Raw genomic sequence first — 20,938 nt, 5'->3', positions numbered from 1 at the left:
TCCTCACGGATGGCTTAGTGCCCTCCCCACGGTAACCAGTGAGTCCTCACTCTGTTAGTTCACGTGAGAGCTCTCTATTGTTCCTCTCTCTCCATGTGACATGCCTGCTTCCTCTTCACCTTCTGCCATGAGTAAAAGTTTCTTGAGGCCTCACCAGAAGCTGAGCAGGTATTGGTGCCATACTTGTATGGCATACAGAACCATGAGCCAAATACACCTCTTTCTTTATACATTACCCAGTCTCAAGTATTCCTTTATAGCCAACACAAAATGGACTAACACAGAGAGTAAACCCAACAGTGCCTTCTGGCAACTGATGACCAGTTAGGCCGCTATAAAATCATAAGGGACTTATCAATTAAGGGAGACCTGAGAACAACATTAGGGTGTTGGGGGGTGGGGGAGTCTATAGACTTAGATACAGGAATTTCCCTGAGCATTTTACATTTTGTTTTTACCCACTCTGACATGACTAAGGAACTTTTTAATAACAACCAAAAGCCTATTACTAATGGACAGGTGTGCTTGTTTGTTTGGTTTCCTATTAATACTAAATTTCCCTGCAACTAACAAAAAAGTCAAATGCAAACAGAGCTTCTGAAAAGGAAAATGAATAAAAAGTACAGGGGTTAGATATATAGAATGTTTTATTTGGCAAGTTCTAATTACAGCACTACAAAAATAGTTCTAATAACTTAAGATGAATGGGACACCTGATCTCCCAAGTGACTATAAATTAAATGGTATGATTTTTCATGCTGCTATAAAGACACATGCACAGGTATGTTTATTGCAGCACTATTCACAATAGCAAAGACTTGGAACCAACCCATATGTCCATATATGACAGACTGGATTAAGAAAATGTGGCACATATACACCATGGAATACTATGCAGCTATAAAAAAGGATGAATTCATGTCCTTTGCAGGGACATGGATGAAGCTGGAAACCGTCATTCTCAGCAAACTAATACAAGAACAGAAAACCAAAAACCACATGTTCTCACCCATAGGTGGGAACTGAATAATGAGAACACTTGGACAAAGGAAGGGGAACATCACACACTGGGGCCTGTCGTGGGGAGGGGGGAGGGGGGAGGGATAGCATTAGGAGATACACCTAATGTAAATGACGAGTTAATGGGTACAGCACACCCACATGGCACATGTATACATATGTACCAAACCTGCAAGTTGTGCACATGTACCCTAGAACTTAAAGTATAATAAAAAATACATAAATAAATATAAATAAATAAATAAATGGTGTGATTTTCGTAGCACAATTAAAGCAAACCTCTGGAACACTTTTTCCTTCGGCCAATCACCAATAATTCCGGTAAAATCAGAAGAATATAAAACATTTTTTAAAAAGAAACCTTTACAACGAAACTGTAAAGAACCAATGACAAGCAATATGGTTCATCTGATGGATATAAGACAAACAAATGAATTCCCACCATCTACAACTAAAAATGGCTCTTTAGAATATGTATTAATCATATTTTTAATCAAACTCTTGCAATTTTTATGTTCTCCAATATATGTATTTTCCAAATTTTAGAAACCAGTCTTATTAGAGCTCTCAAATGAGATGTAAACAGATGAATAATCTTTAAGTATGAGACGATCTTCAGAGCAATGATGACCTAGAATACCAGACAAGTCAGCAAGCTGAAGGGGCTTGAGATCATCTCATTCAAGCTTCTCAAATTTCAGTGTATGTTCCGAATCACCTGCGTTTCTGCTAATGGGCACATTCCTGGGCCTGCTTCCACTATCTCTGACATGGCTACAATGGCTCCACATTTGGAGAAATTGCTTTATCCAGCTTCTATTTTCCAGGTAAGGGCCTTACAGACATTGTCGTAATGTTCATAACAATATGATGATGAAGATTACCACAGAACACAGATGTTTAGACAGATGGTTAATGTTAGAAGAGGGGTCCTAGCCCATGTTGGTGCCACCACACCATCCTTGGACTTGTCAAAGGTGCTTGCAAGGCAGTACCAACTGACCAAGGAAAGGCTAAGACAGTGAGTACCACAAAAGATTATGTAGGGCTAACTAGTCTGTAAAGGCTTAAAGTAAAAGCAAGTACTTGATTTGGGGCCTTGAAGAATGGAAGCTTAAATAAGGGAAGCAAAGAATGCAAGAGCGTATCTGAAGCCAGCAAAGAAGAGCAAGAAGAGACACAAAGGCAGCAAAGAAAAGCGTGTGGCTGAACACCGAGTCTGTATATGGAAGCCTGGAAACACAAACCAGAACCTTGAAAGTCAGGCTAAGTTTGGACTAAAGAGCTGAAATATGGATTTAAATCCACTCTGGTTGACATAAACATTTCACTAGCTATACAGACTGAATCTGACTTGTAACCATTTTACCAGCTCCATTTTACATCAGTATGATATTCTTTAAAAATCAAACATTCTAATTTCACTACTGTTAGCAGATACACACATTTACACACACATAGGCACACGCATGCATGTACACACACATACACCTTGAGATATTTCCTAACAGGGACACGTGTGTGTTTGTGTGTGTGTACAAATTCTCATATAAATTGCAAAATATTTGCTCTATCTCTGTAATCCAGCTATGGCTGATGACCATCCCGCTATGGCAGTACTAGAATAGAAATGCAAAATGAAGCTGATAATGATCACCCAGCAACATTCTGAAAAGGGCTTTGGCTTGGGTGTCTTTTAAATTCCTATTTAACCTACTTAAACTATGAGATAAACTGAATGTACTTCCTTCTGCTATATTAAAAAGAAAACAAACATTGAAGGAAAAAAATGGTTTGACGGTCTTTCTCTTAAATCAAACTTAAGAAGAAATAGTTATATTTGACTAAATATTGTCCAAAACTTATCAAAATCTTAATTGCTATAAATTGGTAATGACTACCATTATCCAAAAGTATAATCTCAAATAACACCACAGCTAGCTCCTGTGGTGTTAAATTTAATACTCATCACAGTACGAAATGAAGCCTATTTACTGAGTTCATTTTAGTTTACCTGGTAGGTTACATCAATTGGGAAGTCAGAGAGCAGACTTCCAGGTAATGCAGAGCTAATCATCCTTACCCAACACTCAAACAGTCTTTAGATAAAATGCCTTTTTTAAAACTGTCATATAAATTAAGAAAGTTTTCCCAATAAAACAGGAATTTTCAGCTTTTGGTGAAGGCTGGGCCATGAGACGCAGCAGTCATTCTGTAGTACACAGCACCTTGTCTCCACTGTTCAAACATACACTAACATCCTGCTGCTAAGAAGGGACTGTAGATATAATTAAAGCCCTTAGCCAGCTCATTTTTGTTTAATCAAAAGGGAGATTTTCTTGAGTGGGCCTGACTTAATCACATAAAAGCCCTTTAAAAGAAGGCCTGAAACTTGTGGTGGTGGCACGCACCAGGAGGGTCAGCTACTCTGGAAGCTGAGGCCGGACGATCACTTGAGTCCAGAGGTTTCAGGCCAGTCTGGGCAACATAGTGAGATCCCATCTCTAACAACAACAACAACAAAAAACAATAACTGAAGGCCTTTACCCTCCCTGAGAGCATCTGCCTGTCCGTGGGTGGGGTCTGTCCACCTTCTGTCCATCTGGTATCACAAGTGGTCCACACCTGAAGTAGAGATACCAGTTTCTGCTGGTCAGCTCTCCATGTAACAGCCACACTGGTCTAAAAGGTCCAAGACAAGACACTGAGCTTAGAGCCCTGTACAAGCTGTAGTGGGAGTGGCTGCACAGGGCAGCCCCACTTGAGGCCCAAGTGCATCTGGGGGCCATGCCCCAGAGGCATCTGAAAGATGATTTCCTGTGCTCCTGAAAGTCACCAGATCTAAAGCTGCTGCTGCAATGGCCATGGTCCTCTCTGGAGCCTTAGCCCACAACAGGCTCCTGGCCCTACCCTTGTTCCCATACCAGCTGGGCCCCTAGAGGCACGTCCTCCATGCAACAGCCCTGCAAATGGCCATATCTCAGGGGTTCACTTCCTTGCTCCCTCACAGATGCCTGTGGGCTGAGGGTCCTGGGCCTCAGCAGGGTTAGGGGAGGGACCAGGAATGACCGGAGCCTAGAGAGGCCAGTAGCCTGCACTCCAGCCCCCAGCGGCTCCTGTTACAGATAGTTACCCACAGACAGGTGTTGGGAAGGCATCAGCATGGTCAGCATTCACGGACTTGCCAACAGGTAGTCAGGTTGGGTCCTAAGAAAGTGAATCCCAGAGCTATATGTCCCTCGGGCAGCTGCTAGAGGTAGGGCTGGTCCTCCTGCTATATGCCCTCCTTTGAGGGCAGCAGTTCTAGCTCTGCTCCACCTCGGCCTTCTACCCACAGCCTTCTCCTACTCACGCTCTGGCCATGGCTGCTTCAGCTTCTCCTCCAGGTGGCTCCCAGGCTTCTGATTAGGTCAGCCCGAGGAAGACAATCTCCCTTTCATTAGCTCAACACAACAGGTTAGGGAGGTTAACTGCACCTGCAGAGCCCACTGGCCAGCAGCACGGAGAACAGTGTTTGATCAATGGGGAGAAAGTGGGTGCCCCTCACAGGAGTTGCTGCCTCCCTTCTATCTCTATCTGCACAAAGATAATATCCTCTTACTGAACAAACTTGTTGACATGTATGACCCTTTAAAAAGTCATTTTCTGTAAAACCAGCATATGTGGAGTTGGGGGAGTCTGTTCTTGGCTAGTGTGGAAGAGACCTTGCGTAGGCTTTGCACTGATTTTGAATTTGCTATGCATCTGACGACTTTATCCTTTGAGTGTAACTCATGTCAAGATGAGCAGTTTTGTTAAATTCGTGGTAAATGTTATCTAGGTCAATGCTTCTTAACCTTTTTTGGGTCACAGACTACATTTGCGAATCTGATGAAAACTATGGACTACTTACAAAAATGCACACATGCACATAATAAAATCTGCAGTTTCTGGGGGACCACAATCCTCATGACTGCAATATAAAGGAATAGGGCTCTGATAACTTGAACTCTCTTTGATTCTTCACATTTTGTAAATAGTTGCATTCAATTAAATACTGTGATTCAAGTGAGACATTTCTGAAGCTGTATATATCTGTGTGTGTGTAGGTTGCACACACACCATATAAATGTCTATATATTGTACTTATATGTAGCCTCATATTTCCAGTAAATTTCATACTGGCCTCATGCATTCAACCAAAACCCCCAACTATATTCTCCTTAGTAAAGATAAATGTAAAATGAGAAACAGGCAAATTTAAACAGCTAAACTGGCAGTTTAAAATTTTCTATATTAATAGTATAGAAAATACAAAGAAACAAGATATTCATACATTGTTAGTAGAAGTATCAAAATGAATAGTACTTTTGAAGAATGCACAATATCTACCAAATTAAAACACACATTACCATTCAATACAGCAATTCCACCACTATCTACAAAAATACTCCATATATGAGTAAAGATAAATGAACAGAGATGCTCCCCACAATAGTATTTTTTGTTTGAAAGTATGGAAACATACTATAGGGAACATGGTTATAATGATCCAAACAACACTTTAGTTTCAATGTGCTTACACAGAACAATGGCCTCCACCTATTACTAAGTAGAAAAGAGCAGTTATATACTGGATGTTCTAACTCAACTAACTTTGTAAAATTCCATAATGCTGTATTATGGTGTGCATCTCTCTTATCTTTAGAAAACTAAGAGCTTATTAATATACAGGCATTCTTCTTAGTACCAGTGTTTTATCTCTAATTTCTCCTAACTTCCCATTCTAACATGTCACTGATAATGATTTGCGGGAAATTAGCACTATCATAATTCCATCAAATAATTTCAATGAGTCAATTGTCTAATTACACATATGCACCACGATTAGGGCTACCAATTTTCTCAACATCTGAATTTACAATTATAAAAAACAAACACATGACATTAGTAGCTACTGAGCCTACAGCGGTAATAACATTTCAAGAATCATACCCGTATAACAGTTCATGAGCATGGCTACCATAGCTAAAAAGCCAGTATTGCTGGTTAGTATCTCTTCCTCTAAAGCGTCCCCTCAGTTACCTTTCTGGGTCCTTATATTACTTCAGGGATGCACCTGATGTTTTTTTTTTTTTTTGCATTTTTGTGGGTTAGGGGCTAGGGGACGCAAAGATAGTATGACTGACCAAATTCTAATTCCCCAAAGCTTTACAATGAATGCATGTAGGAGTTAACTTCTCAAAGTAATCAACAAACCCCACCTGGTATGGCTGCCTTGAGCAGTCCCCTCCCACAGTGAATTTTGGCCAGCCTCATGGAACTAAGAGAACACAACAGAAGTGATGCTACACAACTGCGGAAGCTAAGGCCTCGAAGCCCTGCAATTTCCACCTTGGTCTCTCAAAACACTTGCTTTCAGGAAAGACAGCTGCCATGTAAGAAGTCCAATTACCCAGGGACCATCCCAGGCTAGCCATGTGGAAGGTCACATGGAAAGAAACCCGTGCCAGCCAGCCCTCAGCTGTTCCTGCCCTCTCAGCCCAAGTAATAGACACACGTGAGTGAGGGAGCCATCGTGGACGTTTGAGATCCAGCAGACACCATGCAGATAAAAAAATGAGGGCTCAGACTTAGGGCCCCAGCCAAGCCAGGATGTTTCCAGCCAACTGAGCTATTCCAGCCAAGCTTCCAGACATCCTGGACAGGGATGACCTGTGCCTTGCCTACACACCTGAACCACAGAATCATGAGCAATAAAATAACTGCTCTTTCATGCTACCAAGTTTCGCGGTGGTTTGTTACACAACGATAGATAATGTGAAAAATGCAAATGTTATTGGTGACTGTTTGTTTAAAAGATGAGTTCAACTCTGACCACAGTTCTAAAGTTAATAGTATGACTCAGACAGCCTTTGCCTGTTGCAGTGAGAAAGAAATAACGTAACAGTTCACATTTCCTTGGACAGCTTTTTAAATAAATCTGACCAATCTAATTAATTCTAAAAAACTCCTCAAAATACTGAGGGGGCCAATATACTATTAGGAGTCACATGCTAGTTTGAAATACTGGTCTTCCTGACTCAGCCTTGAGGTCACAGCACAAATATCACTTGTTCTAGAAGTCTTCCCAAGCCCAGGTCTTCTCAACACTGCCTCCTGTGTGCATCCAGAGGGGTCTGTACTGTTGGTCATTTGGGTACTCCCTACTTGACCTGGAACTAGGTCTTATTCATCTTCCAAAAGAACACATGCCTACGGAGTCACTCAAATGCTGATTCAATGGAAAGAACGGAGGAGAAGGAAAGAACAGAAGGAGGAAAGGAAAAAAGGGAGTGAGGAGAGAAAGAGTGAGAAAGGTAGAAGAAAGAAAAGAGAGGAAGAGGATGGAAGGAAGGAAAGACAGGCAACAGCAACAATAACAAAAAACTGTACTAGCAGCATATGTAGTGAGATAAAGCAAAGGACTAGGAAGACATACGAGGAAATGTGTAGTCCAGGCAGGACAGAAACAGGAACAGTAGCTACATGACTTCAGACAATCATTTAATCTAAAACTCAGGGTCCTAAAAATGGGAACACCATTTAATAAGGATATGTCAACAATATAATTATTTAATTTTGCTTTAAGATTTAAGTCAAGAAAAAAAGTAGTAAGTGTTGGGAAGAAATCCTGAGTTTACAGCCAGGCACGCTGGCTCATGCCTGTAATCCCAGCACTTTGGGAGGCCGAGGCAGGTAGATCACCTGAGGTCAGGAGTTCAAGACCGGCCTGGCCAACATAGTGAAACATCGTCTCCACTAAAAATACAAAATTAGTCGGGCATGGTGGCGTATGCCTGTAGTCCCAGTTACTCAGGAGGCTGAGGCAGGAGAATCGCTTGAACCCGGGAGGCAGAGGTTGCAGTGAGACAAGATCGCGCCACTGCACTCCAGCCTGGGCAACAAGAGTGAAACTCCATCTCAGAAAAAAAAAAAAGAAATCCTGAGTTTACAGTAATAATGATGATAGTTAATACTGAATACATAATCCTCATGACACTATAAGGCAGATGATTTTACAGGTAAAGAAAATGATATATGGAGGCTGCATATGCAGAAGGTGGTGGAACCAGGACTGGAGTCTGGGCGATCGAGTAACCAAGTTTCTGCTTTTGTCCACCATGCTGTGCTGCAATAGTCTGAGAACAATAAATTCTCAAGGACTATTAACCATCACAACACAAGACTAAAACATTAAAATGGCCCACCTGTCTACTGCTGGCATCTCACTTCCACCTTGTCTTGGTATTCATAAACAAGAATGTTGGCAAGAAATAATTCACCAGCTGGCATACACGTGAAGCTACTTTCTAATATACACGTGACTGAGACATTTAAAATTAAAAGCCGTAAAACTGCTCTGAGCCAGTTTCCTTAGCCATAAAATAAGCACAGGTTTAAAGTCCTTTATCTGAAATGCTTGGGACCAGAAGTGTTTTGGATTTTGGAATATTTGCATTATACTTTCCGAGTAAGCACCACAAATCCAAAAATCCGAAGTCCAAAATGCTCCAATTAGCATTTCCTTGGAGCATCATGTCTGTATTCAAAAGGCCTCAGACTTTGGAGCATGTGGATTAGGGATACTTAACTTGTATTATATAAGACCAACACTTTACTGGGTTATTACAGTATTCAAAAGATAATTCTTTTGAGGTGCTAAGCACAGTGCTTAACCCACAGTAAGCACCCAGTAATTGCTAATGACAACTGTGAAGACGCTGCTACAAATGATATAGCAGACATTTAAATTAAAAGTACAGGTTATTCTGTGACATAAAAAGTTCATAAAACATTAAATTTAAGAAGCCATTATAAAGATAGTACAACATAAACATATATAGCAAAAAGCTATGGAGTCTGTAGTCAAGCTTTTACAAACGGTAAACGAAGCTACTTTTGTGTATCAGGTTCAATGGGTGATTTTTTTTTGTCTGTATTTTCTGAATTTCCTGCAACAAACACATTATCTTTTGCAGATAAGAAAAAGAACACGTTATTAAGGATTTTGGTGTCCTGGGTCTGCTATCAGATAGCTATAAATCAAAGGGTCTGTGAGCATTAGCTTCTTCATCTGAAAAATGGCAGGAACTTGAGCAAGCAATCTCTGAGGCTCCTTCCAGCTCTAAAATTCTATAATTTCATAAAATAAACAATTTTAAAAATTGTGGAGAAAAAGGGCCAATCCTTTCCCTTCCCTTTATCTCTCACACAGCCCAGCAGGACAGCAGAACCTCAACAAACATCTAGTGACTGGTTGTCTCACTGATTGGTGAAAGACCAAAAAGTCAACTCAAATATTGCCTTCAGATAAGCGTAACCGCTGTTGCCTGTACTAGGAAGAAGTCCAAATAGAGTACCATGAGAACTAGTGGTACAAATTAGTCCTGACACTATCTCAAGCCTTCTGGACTTAAAAAGAGTTGCTCTGAAACCCTGGGCCTCAGTTTCTCAATGTATAAAAGGGGAAATTGTGTTCTCATCTCATGTTCGAAAATAGTATGAATCAACAAGAAAAAGCAAGTGTACTACCGACATCTTCTCACTTTACTAACACAAAGCAAAGATGTATTAACTAATGTTGATTCAGTAGATGCTACTTCACTGATTCCTACCATATATAAGAAACTTCTATAGCCATTTGAGAAATTTCTTTGAGAAAATGCACAAGAAATGATTTTCAAGATGACAAATTGCAATGGGAAGTTTCCAAAGGGGTAGGTTAAAAAATTACAGCAAATCAAGTTTTATAAGAAGTATCTTATGTGGAAAAATCATTTGTGGGAAAGACTCTTTCCTGCTTGGGAACTTCCCTTGGATAGGATCTCACTCAAGCAAATCAACACAACAAAACCCAATTCTCTTGCCCTCCTTCTCTCTTGAGGAAGGGCTCTGATGGGGATGCAAAGTGAAGATGCCACTAACAGCCATCAAAGCTCAATATATGGAAGAAATCTACAGAAAGAGGAAGCAGAACAAAGAGGAAGAACGAACACAGACTATAGAAAGGGAGAGGTAGAAATGAGTGTGAGGTCAACAGTGAGAAATTTCTCCGGCAAGAGGAAGACTAAAATCCACATGTCATGCAGTAATAGCTGAATAAATTCCAGGAATATATGGCATTTGTTTTAGGACAACTGGTTTGCTAAGATTAACAGGTAAATTCTAAAACCACAAGGTTCCAGGCCATCACGTAGGGCACAAGGAGGCTACAGTGCAATATCATTCAATTCATCTACCACAAAAAAAGAATAGTTACATCCCACTAAAAGGAGGCTGGGGGGAAAAAAAAAGCACGAAACTCTCCGCTTCTAGTAGAGCAATATGTGGACTTTACGATCCTAAAGAAAGAGAAAAGTAGAAAGCAGGTTCTGTCATGGTTGTTAGGTGAGGGGTACCATCTAGTCATTGTGCTTAGTGCGAAAAAGAGAGCCCTATACCCTAAAGGCAGCACCCCGGGGCACCAGCAGAGAGCAGAGGGAATCCAGGGGAAGACAGCCTGGCTCTGTCTCTCCTCAAATCCCCAATATACCACTTCTGGGCAGAGAGAATCTAGAAACTTCAGCCTAAGAGGCTGAAAGAACAGAAGGCCATCTATCCCATGGAACCCGTAGCCATCTTGGATTAGTACACTGGGAAACATTTGCCCTCTTTCACATCTTCAAATGCCTCGCGCAATGCTGGCTTTAACCATCCTCAGGACAAACCTTTCTATCTCGGGAAAACTATGTGTCTCTTTTATTAACACTAACAGTAATAATTCAAAAATAAAAAAATGGAACTTACCAGGAGCATGAAAATCAAATTAAAAATAAAAGAAATTGCTAACCTTATTGTAGAAAGAATCAATCAAATGCCATGCCCTCTTGTACACCTTTTTTAAAGTACAAGACTCACCTTTCAAATTAGACCGACTGGCTGGCCTCCCCACATTATTCCTCTGGTGTTTGGTTGACATGCGTTTAATCTGTCGAGGTGTGCTGGGGGGAGAGTTGCCATACAGATTCTCTGTATTTGTTTCATCGGAGAAGTCCTCTGGATCAGACTCAGGACTCTTGCAAGCTGCATCTCCCAATGTGCCCTCTTGCCTATGAAAGTGCATAGGGAAAACATTCAGTAACACAGTAAGTGAATTCAAATTTACTTATAATTTTTAAAATAATTCTTTGTGAAACTTTTGTACGTAAACATCTCTTCAGCACCGTACTTCTCCTCTATTTTTACCTGCAAAAACTCAAAAGGAGAACTTTTCTTTCGCTTGAAGAGAGTAACGATTGTGACTGCTACTGCTCTTACCATGAACAAGGAGTACCACATGGGTGGAGCTGTTATGCTTTGTTTCTCTTGTTTATAGAGCTCTTTCTAACACAAAAGAAATATAGAACTAAAAACTTACGCCTTAAGGAAAAAACAGCGAAGGACGAGAAGATACAAATCAGACAGAACTAAAAATGTACTTATGTGCTAGCTACTGACAGTTTAATTGATGAGTGGGCAAGTTCAGTCCTGCTCTGAACTTCAGTGCCTCGCCTCTTTCTCTCTTCGAAACACACAGAAAACAGAATGTATAGGAGCACTTTGCTATGATCCACACAGCAAAGCAGGAAGTACTGAGAAAGTATGGCAGGTCCATTTTCTAAGTTCTCTGATAAAAATTACAGCACAGACATTACGTATGTATTTAATACCACTGAACCACTTGAAAATGATTAAAACATTAAATTTTATCTTATGTGTATTTTAACACAATAAAAAATTGGGAAGAAAAAAAAACCACAGTGCAGAGCTCAAGCAAGGTGCAGGGGAGAAGGATGCTGTAAAAGAGGAAAAAGAAAAATGTTTCTTTTCACCTTCAAAATGCAATTTCTCATTAATTTGTTCTCTAAAAACACTGCCTGCCAATTCTCTATCCCTAGCCAACTTCTCAAATCATCACAATTTTGACAAAGTTCTATTTCTACAAAGCTAACAAAATAAGATTTAATGATACAAATTGAGAGCCAATATAATTCTTAAAAAGTGAACCAGAAGGAATCAATCATGAAATTCTTTCCAAATATGCACCATCACAGTCTACCTCATTCTGAACATTTATAAAATATGCTTTATATTTTATAAACATAACTCCAAATCATATTCAGTATATAATCCATTTCTTCCTGGCAATTTGTATCTTGATATACAATCAAAGTTATTTCAAATTCATGAGCGAAACAGAAAAGCCACTCTACAATGTATGGTCCATTATGACTGAATTAGATCGACAAAACTGCAGAAAAGAAATTATCTTTTGAAAAATAAAAATGTTGCAGAATTATAAAAATTTACAGAACTGAAATTTATAAAAGACCCCTAATGGGTCAAAAGCTGATTTTTTTTTTTTTTTTTTTTTTTTTTTTTGAGACAGAGTCTGGCTCTGTCGCCCAGGCTGGAGTGCAGTGGCGCAATCTCGGCTCACTGCAAGCTCCGCCTCCCGGGTTCACGCCATTCTCCTGCCTCAGCCTCCTGAGTAGCTGGGACTACAGGCGCCCGCCACCGCGCCCGGCTAATTTTTTGTATTTTTAGTAGAAACGGGGTTTCACCGTGGTCTCGATCTCCTGACCTTGTGATCCGCCCGCCTCGGCCTCCCAAAGTGCTGGGATTACAGGCGTGAGCCACCGCGCCTGGCAAAAAGCTGATTTTTTAATAACCGCATTTTTAAAGACCACTCTAAATACTTCATGATAATACACACGTGCTTCTAAACATGTGTGTACATGCAAGACATACAAGTTAAATGTCCTGAAAGCTAACTTTAAACCATGTGCAAATTTAGAAATACGTTTTAAATGCACCTGCCTATTTCCTTAAACTACATTTATAAGTCGCATAACATCACACAACGAAGTGTAAACTTACAGATTAACTTGAAATTTCTTACACCCACTTCTTCTATACTCACTGTGTAATAGTTGATTTGACTGATTAAAGAACATGGCTATAAGCACCAAAATCATTTATTTATTTTCCATGTGTTGCAGTGGTTAATAACACTGTTTGGAATGATAAGCAGCATAGGCTTGGTGGTGTAGTAGACCCACGTTTAAATCCTAGCTGTACTGCCTATTAGCTGGGCGGACCGTGGACAAATTTTATCTCTACCGTGTACATTTACAAAATAAGGATAATAAATACTTAAGACTTATACTTATTCCTATGAGGATTAAACCCAATAATGAATACTTAACCAAAGAGTCAGAATATAGTAAGTGTTCACTAAATGCTTGACACCACTCATATTACAGGCCTTGGAGGTCACTGTGCTCACTGAGAGAACCTGAGTTCTTGCTCATCTGCTTCACCTTAAGAGAGAAGCTCACCTAGGAGTTCAGCATGGTATAGGCCTGGAAGCGCTTCTAACATTTTAAACATCTTTTGAATTCTTTCAAACTCAATATTATAAGGTTTCTGTTTTCATTTAATTTCCACACTAATATACTTAAAGGAAACGCCAAGAAAATACTGTATTTTATTACTTTTGAATCTCCAGGAGTGTCCAACATAGTGCTCTCAAACATTCAGTGCTTTTCATAATAATGCACATAAGAATGGTAACTGCCAGGAAACTACAGCACAAATGTTTAGTCAGTTAAATACATCAAAGCCAGACAGCAGGGAATACCAGGATAATTAAAAAATGAAGTCAGATACGAAAAAGCAAACAAAATCTCTTTCAAAACACATCCTTTGTGGTGAGGAGGAATGTGAACTCAGAAGCTAAGGCCACATCTCAGCCGTCCTGGATGGGTGAAGCATCCATTACTGAATCTTTCTAAGACTATTAAAACTAATAATTTGGAATTTTAAAGGTCTACATTCTAACTACTTCAGGAAATTCAGTTGTAAAGGTTTCTTTAAAAAAAATTAAAGTAACGGAAATAAAGGGCTATGAAAAATATAAAATGGTCTGTTTTGCCAGTATCTGGCGGTACCGTGTGGATGATGAATTAATGCAACGCAGAGTGAAAGTGGAGGAGAATTTCTGTGAAGAGGGACTGACAATATCAAACCTCAGTGGCCCAAATGTCAAGCCCCTCAACCTGAGGAGAGTCATGATCTAAAATGACAAGCACAGCTGATTTTTAAAAAATAAATAAATAAGTACCTTTGTGGGATCTACATTGAGTTCTGTGCTTTAGCAGATAAAGAGGGTCTAAGAAAGTATGTATAATAAAAAGGCTAACTTTTATGAAGACTTAACACTGGGGACCCAGAAGAGTATTTGTGTTGTACTATCTTCCAACTGTGGACAAACTGTTTCTCTACATGTGGAAAAATTAATGTGGCTGTACTCTCAAATAAAAGTACAAGAATAAATCCTTGTAATAATTCTACAGAAGCTAACAATCCCTTGTTTTCTGATCTGCATTTATTACAAAACCAAAAGTCATCTGTCTTATCCTTATACATTCACATAGACACAATGAACAACTACTGACTTCAAAGTATTTCTAAACTATCTAATTATAACAGTAAATATTTAAAAATCACACTTAAATGAAGATGAATACTGTCATAAACAAAATATTAAAATAAGACAAAACACAGTATATTTTATCCTTTCTTACTCATTAAGCATCACAGAAAACGAGTTAGGAAAATGTCATATGGTACTACCAGCCACTATACTTATAATTCATAATTAAAATGAATTTAATACTTTCTTAGGATTTACTTAATGTGGTCAACATGGTATTCTCACTTGTTGGAAAAGATGCTCGTTTACATTCCATCCAAGCAACTTAGTAACACCTACGTGTCAGAACAAAATCCAACAGTATTTAAAGAAACTTTCTTTTAAAGAGTCTAGCACCTAATACATAAAATTCACAAATGTTTTCCATCCTATCAAAAAATTACCAGCCAAGTGCAATGGCTCATGTCTGTAATCCCAGCACCTGGGGAGGCTGAGGTGGGCAAATTGCTTGTGCTCAGAAGTTCGAGACCAGCCTGGGCAACATGGCAAAAACACATCTCCACAAAACAAAAAACAAAAAACAAACAAAAAAAAACAAACAAAAAACTAAGCAGGTGTGGTGGCACGCACCTGTGGTCCCAGCTACTCAAGGAGACAGAGGCGAGAGGATCACTTGAGTTGGTGCCACTGCACTCCAGTCTGGGTGACAAAGCAAGACGCTGTCTCAAACAAACAAACAAATAAGCAAAAATACCAAAGAAAAAAATATATGATCCAAACCAGGAGAAAAACCTAAAGAAACAGACCAGAAATGACTCAAGTGGACATTATAAAGATGACAAATATATCTGAAATATACTCTGTGGGTTTAACAGCAGATCAGACACAGCAGAAAAACATCAGTGAACTTGAAGATACAGCAACAGAAACTATCGAAAATGAATCAGAGAGAAAAAGATTGGGAGAAATAAAAAAACAGGGTACCAGTGCCCTGTGTGACAATATCAAGCAGTTTAACCATGTGTTATTGGAGTTCAAAACTAGAGAAGGAAGGCACAGAAAAACATCTCTGAGGAAGGACTGAACATTTTTCAAATCTGGAGAAAACCATAAGCTCACAGATCCAACGAACTCTGAGCAAAAGAACTATAAAGAAAACTCCCAGTCTGTTGTAATGTACATCATAACCAAATTGCTGAAAACCAATGATGAAGAGAAAAATATTAAAAGCAGCCAGAGAAAACTTAGTCTGGGAGCCTTAGCTTAGAAGTAACATATAACAAGAGGGAAAGAAATCAAGCAAACTTTTATTCTTTTTTCTTTAAAACAAACAAACAAAAAAACACTTATACACAAAATCTAGAAAAATACTAGTGGTAAGTTCAAAAGAACTTGCATCATTTCAATGAACTAACCGTAAGCATCCAAAACCTCATTTTGTAATCGTTCATGTGAGATGAGCTAATGTGGTCAGCTGACCACTTCAGAATGTTTACATGGATACCAATGATTTGGGATGAGGAAAGTAGTACAAGGCCTACGTCAGCTGCCCTGAAACATTTGTCTTACTTGTGTTTAATAACATACAAACGTGAAATGTCTTTCTGGTACTAAATTTCTGACAGTCACGTAAAACAACATTTCACTCTTTTACCATAAAACCCTGCTAAGTACTATTATTACACTACAATCTGGTCTAGGCAAAGTATGTCGCGAACTCAACCCAAGGGAGTTCGGTGTAGGTTTTAAAGGAAAAATGTGTGAAAAGAAAACAAAACAAAAATTCAAGTTACTTGGGGTTAAATAGTTCTACTCTGACATATTAGGTAAACCACAATGGTGCCTGAAATAGCTATCTGTAAAATGATGAAGTCGGATTAGATGAGTCTGAAAACATCTGTGGTTCTGCAAAAGCCATCCCTGCCCCCCAACACCACCCCGGCCGAAAAAAAAAAAAAAAAAAACCAAAACACTTCATTTAGCGACATCCTTCGAAATAAAAGGATATTTTATCCACTTGTGAAGTATAATATTCATCTGTGTGAAGTTCTCTCATCTACCTCCACTTCCACCTATTCTCTATTAGGTAATAAGTATTAGGGAGATTTCTGCTATTGGGGGAAAGAGAGGAGGGATATAGGCAGAAGGGATAGATTTTCTAGGTTTCTTTTTTCTTTAAACAACTTGTATAGCTTGCTTGGCCTGCAGTATTAATCAAAGGGAGCTAAGCTCAGTTTGAGGTTGTATTTTTGGTTCATATTAAAAAAGCCAATTTATTCATAAGTTATCCCTATTACACGAGTCAATTTATCAATAAGTTAGTTATCTTTATCATCAACCTACAGTTGAACATTTATCAGCTCACCTCCAGGTGAACGGTCAAACCTTGAGCTTATCCAACATGTACTATCTTAACTTTTGCACTGATTCAGAGCATCGAGTCTTTACAAACCTAACTAATCTTGGTTATTTTTCAAGGTAGACATTTAGACTTGTTTTTTAATGAAAATTCATCTTTTTAAAACAAACGTAGATTAAAAAACACACACACACACACACATTTCCTATGGAAATGAGTAAGAAACTATCTCCCCAACAATTACTGAAGAGCAGGAGCTTGTCATCCTTACCACTGCTTCTCCGGTGTCTAGAACAGTTGCTGGTGCAGATTATGTGCTCAAAACTACTTGCTGATTGAACAAACACATCAAGTTAAATAAGTTTATCTTTTACATTTTGGATTTAATCATTATCCAAATCCCTTTAAATACATAACATTTCACTATTTTTAAAATACATTTTTTAAAGGCTACAAAAATGAAAGATTGTTGATTTTTGACAATAATGTTGTTTAAGTGATTCTGTAACCCTGGGTGCAAAGATGACTCTCTACTAACCAAAATGACAGCAAAGGGGTATGATGTAGGCAATGTTTTGGAATCAGATTAACATGGGCTGAAATCCCTATGCCCCCACACTTACTAGTAAGAATACAAGTTTTAACCAAATTATTGTTTTCTTGCAAACACTTTAATTTAGAGGTTTTATCCAATGCTACTGGAACTTGTGGCTGGACAGTTAATTAAACATACATACACGAAAAACACTAAAAATGAAACATGCAGACAAAAAAACAATATACTGTGGCAGCTGTTACTTTGGTGGTCCTTGACGAAACTGGCCTCCTCATGGTCACAAACTTGCATATCCGCTTCTGAATGTGGAATGACTTTGTGACTGCTTTAACCCATGCAACGTAGCAAAAATGACACTGGACCCCTCCTGGGCCTAAACCTTAAGAAGGCCACCTATGTACTCCTGGGAAAGCTAGCCACCAGGTAAGGAGCCCAACTTAGGTGGAGAAGTGCATGAAGGAGAAGCTAGCTAGCTCAAACCAGCAGAGCTCCCAGCTGACAGCCAGCACTAACTTAATTTGCTAGCCTTGAGAGTGAGGCTATTTTGGATCTCCATTTGTCCCTGCTCTGCAGCCAACACCATAAGCAGCAGAAAAACCACTCAATACCATGACAGCTAATAAATGGTTTTTATTTTAAGCCATTAAACATTGGCATGGTTTGTTAAACTGTAATACATAACTGCCACACACACAAACCTTACATTTTATTTTTGCTTCAACCCATGAATGGGTTTTAATCGACCACCACTTTGATGAGGGCTACAGCCTTGTCTTTCAGTGCGGGTCCACTGATGGAAGTTCTGAGTCAACTTTGTGGCTTATCAGATGTTGCGCAATGCAGCATCTACAATCTCCACTCTATGTCTCTAAAATACAACAAAAATTTAAATACTTTTGTAGAGTGATTTTTCTGGATGTTCATCATTTTTTTTCCTAAGCGTTCACAGTTCTCTCTTACACCTAATTTGATGGCAATTGTTTTGCATGTTACTCACCTATACTGACACTTTGCAAAGCATTCCAAGTTAGTTTATATAGAAGCTACAATTCTCTTTCACACTCACATTTCATAGATTTGTATAACAGTCTACTGAGTTATACAATCACAATTAAAAAGTACAGATCTAAATAGATTTAGGAACAAACCAGAAACTCTTGTTAAGTATACAGCTCAATTGGTGGGGACAGAAAATCACTGCCTGTATCACATTCTATATTCTAGAGCAGCCTATTAGCTATCAGTATTCATGATGCTGTGACCATTAGTTGGTAAGTTTTATATAAGAAATGAATAGGGCCGGGCGCGGTGGCTCACGCCTGTAATCCCAGCACTTTGGGAGGCTCAGGCGGGCAGATCACAAGGTCAAGAGTTCGAGACCATCCTGGCCAACACAGAGAAACCCTGTCTCTACTAAAAGTACAAAAAATTAGCTGGGCGTGGTGGCGGGCACCTGTAGTCCCGGCTACTCAGGAGGCTGAGGTAGGAGAATGGCGGGAACCCAGGAGGTGGAGCTTGCAGTGAGATCAGGCCACTGCACTCCAGCCTGGGTGACAGAGCAAGGCTCCATCTCAAAAAAAAAAAAAAAAAAAAAAAAAAAAAAAAGCCTTCCTTCTTAGACTGGGCCTGACTGCAAAACAGTGCAGCAGGGAACACAGGTGGGAGCATGTCCCTGAAACAAGGAAAGAATTATGACACGTCAGTATCACCGTGGGTACATTCTACCATGAAATGCCAACCAAAAAATATTCAAAGAAAAGCAACAAAAAATAAACATTGTGATTCATTCAAACAGTTGTTTTAGGCTTAACTAAAGAGAACCATAGGGTTAAGACAGGAAAATTTGGAAGATAAAAAACTGTCAAAAGCTGGGAGGAAAAACAAAGGGGCTTATGCCAAAGACAAAACATAAAAGAGTTTACGGAGAAACAAGAAAAATGTTTAAAACTTTAATTAAAGGTTAATTCATTCAAGAATGAATTACAATCTTCTATCCACTCTCTTTTCTTGCAAATAAGAACATTTTTTAAAATCTCCTTATTCTAAATTAAATTTACCTGTGGAAAAAACATTTTATATCATTGGCATTCTTAGAAATCAAGCAACTGAAGAACCATCTCTGTAGGGGACAGATGAGCTGCCTGGATCTCCTTAGCTGAAGTTACTTTTTCTTAAAATTTGCATTACAAAATTAGTTAACTGTAAATATGACCTAAGACACACATCACACGCTCAAAACATTTGTTCCAACTGCTGGCAGGATAAAACAAGGAAATACGAGCATATGACGTATTCTCCCAAAGTATTCGGAGAAGGAAAATGGAAACTAGAGAGGGGAAGGCAAACTAGGACAATCTGGGCACAAAAATCTCTCATCTTTGCTTTCACAGCACAGAAAGAGCTCGTTTATCCAGGGACTAGATCTTGGTTTCCAATACCATTCTCCAATAAAGAGAATTTTGGAGAAATGGCTGATTGTGGGACTAGGGCAAGGAAGGTGCAGTATAAGCCTGAGCATCCTGCATCACCAGCAAGTGAGGAATATTCAAAAACAGAACCACCAGGTATGTTACAGAGACACAGGAGCCAACTCAAAGAGCTCTCATTTGGCTGAAGCTGGGACACTTTGAGCAACAAAATAAATGAGGTAACACTGGATTACAACCATGAGCCCATACTGACAACTACTGAGTGGGTGGATGAATGGATGGATAGATAGGCAGGCAGGCAGGCAGATAGTCTGACAGACAGGTACATACATACATACATATCTCCTGTATAGAAAATAAAAATCCAAATAATTTACATACTTCCCCTCAAGGAGGTGGAGTTGAACTCTCTACTCCTTAAGTGTGCGCTACATTTTTGGTGACAGAAAGGTGGGAAAAAAAGTAACGTTATAATGGAGTAACCTGACAACAAACAGGCGGTCAAGGTTAACCTATCAGTGGTAAGCCATGTTGACAGCACGTGCCTCTGATATGATGACAAAGTCACTTCATCTCTGTGATATTCCTCCTAAAAACCCATAACCTCAAACTAAGACAAAATCACCTGACAAACCCAAGTTGCGGGACTTTCTACAGAATACCTAATCATTACTTCTCAAAACTGTCAAAGTCATCAAAAACAAAGTGTGAGAAACTGTTACCAGCCAAGAAGAGGCTAAGGAGACACACTAATGTGGTCCCTGGATGGGATCTGGGAACAGAAAAAGAACATCTGGGGAAAACAAATGAAATCTGAATAAAGTTCTGAGTTTAGTTAACAATAAAGTGTCGATATTGGTTCATTAGTCGTGACAAATGTATAAAGTTCTATAAAATTTAATAAAGGGGGAAACTGGGCATATGGTATAGGGGAATTCTATGTACTATCTTTGCAACTGTCTCTAAATCTAAAACTACTCTAGGGGCTGGGTGTGGCGGCTCACATCTGTAATCCTAACACTCTGGGAGGCGGAGGCGGGAGGATCACTGGAAGCCAGGAGTTTGACACCAGCCTGGACAATATCGTGAGACACACA

At 39.2% G+C, this 20,938-nt stretch overlaps 1 protein-coding gene across 6 annotated transcripts in view; it reads right to left on the bottom strand.

Moving 5' to 3' along the window:
* MAP3K4 (mitogen-activated protein kinase kinase kinase 4) overlaps positions 1-20,938 on the bottom strand; it is a 127,618-nt gene that overhangs the window by 73,805 nt on the left and 32,875 nt on the right. For all 6 annotated transcript variants that reach the window (XM_050786827.1, XM_050786833.1, XM_050786832.1 and 3 more), the window contains exon 2: positions 10,939-11,129. In XM_050786827.1, the coding sequence (XP_050642784.1) occupies positions 10,939-11,129 (191 nt within the window). The remainder of the gene's footprint in view (positions 1-10,938; positions 11,130-20,938) is intronic.

This window comes from Macaca thibetana, chromosome 4 (genome assembly GCF_024542745.1).
Source record: "Macaca thibetana thibetana isolate TM-01 chromosome 4, ASM2454274v1, whole genome shotgun sequence".
NCBI lineage: Eukaryota > Metazoa > Chordata > Mammalia > Primates > Cercopithecidae > Macaca > Macaca thibetana.
Note: the sequence above shows the minus strand (reverse complement) of the source record. Positions and strands in the feature narration are given on the sequence as shown.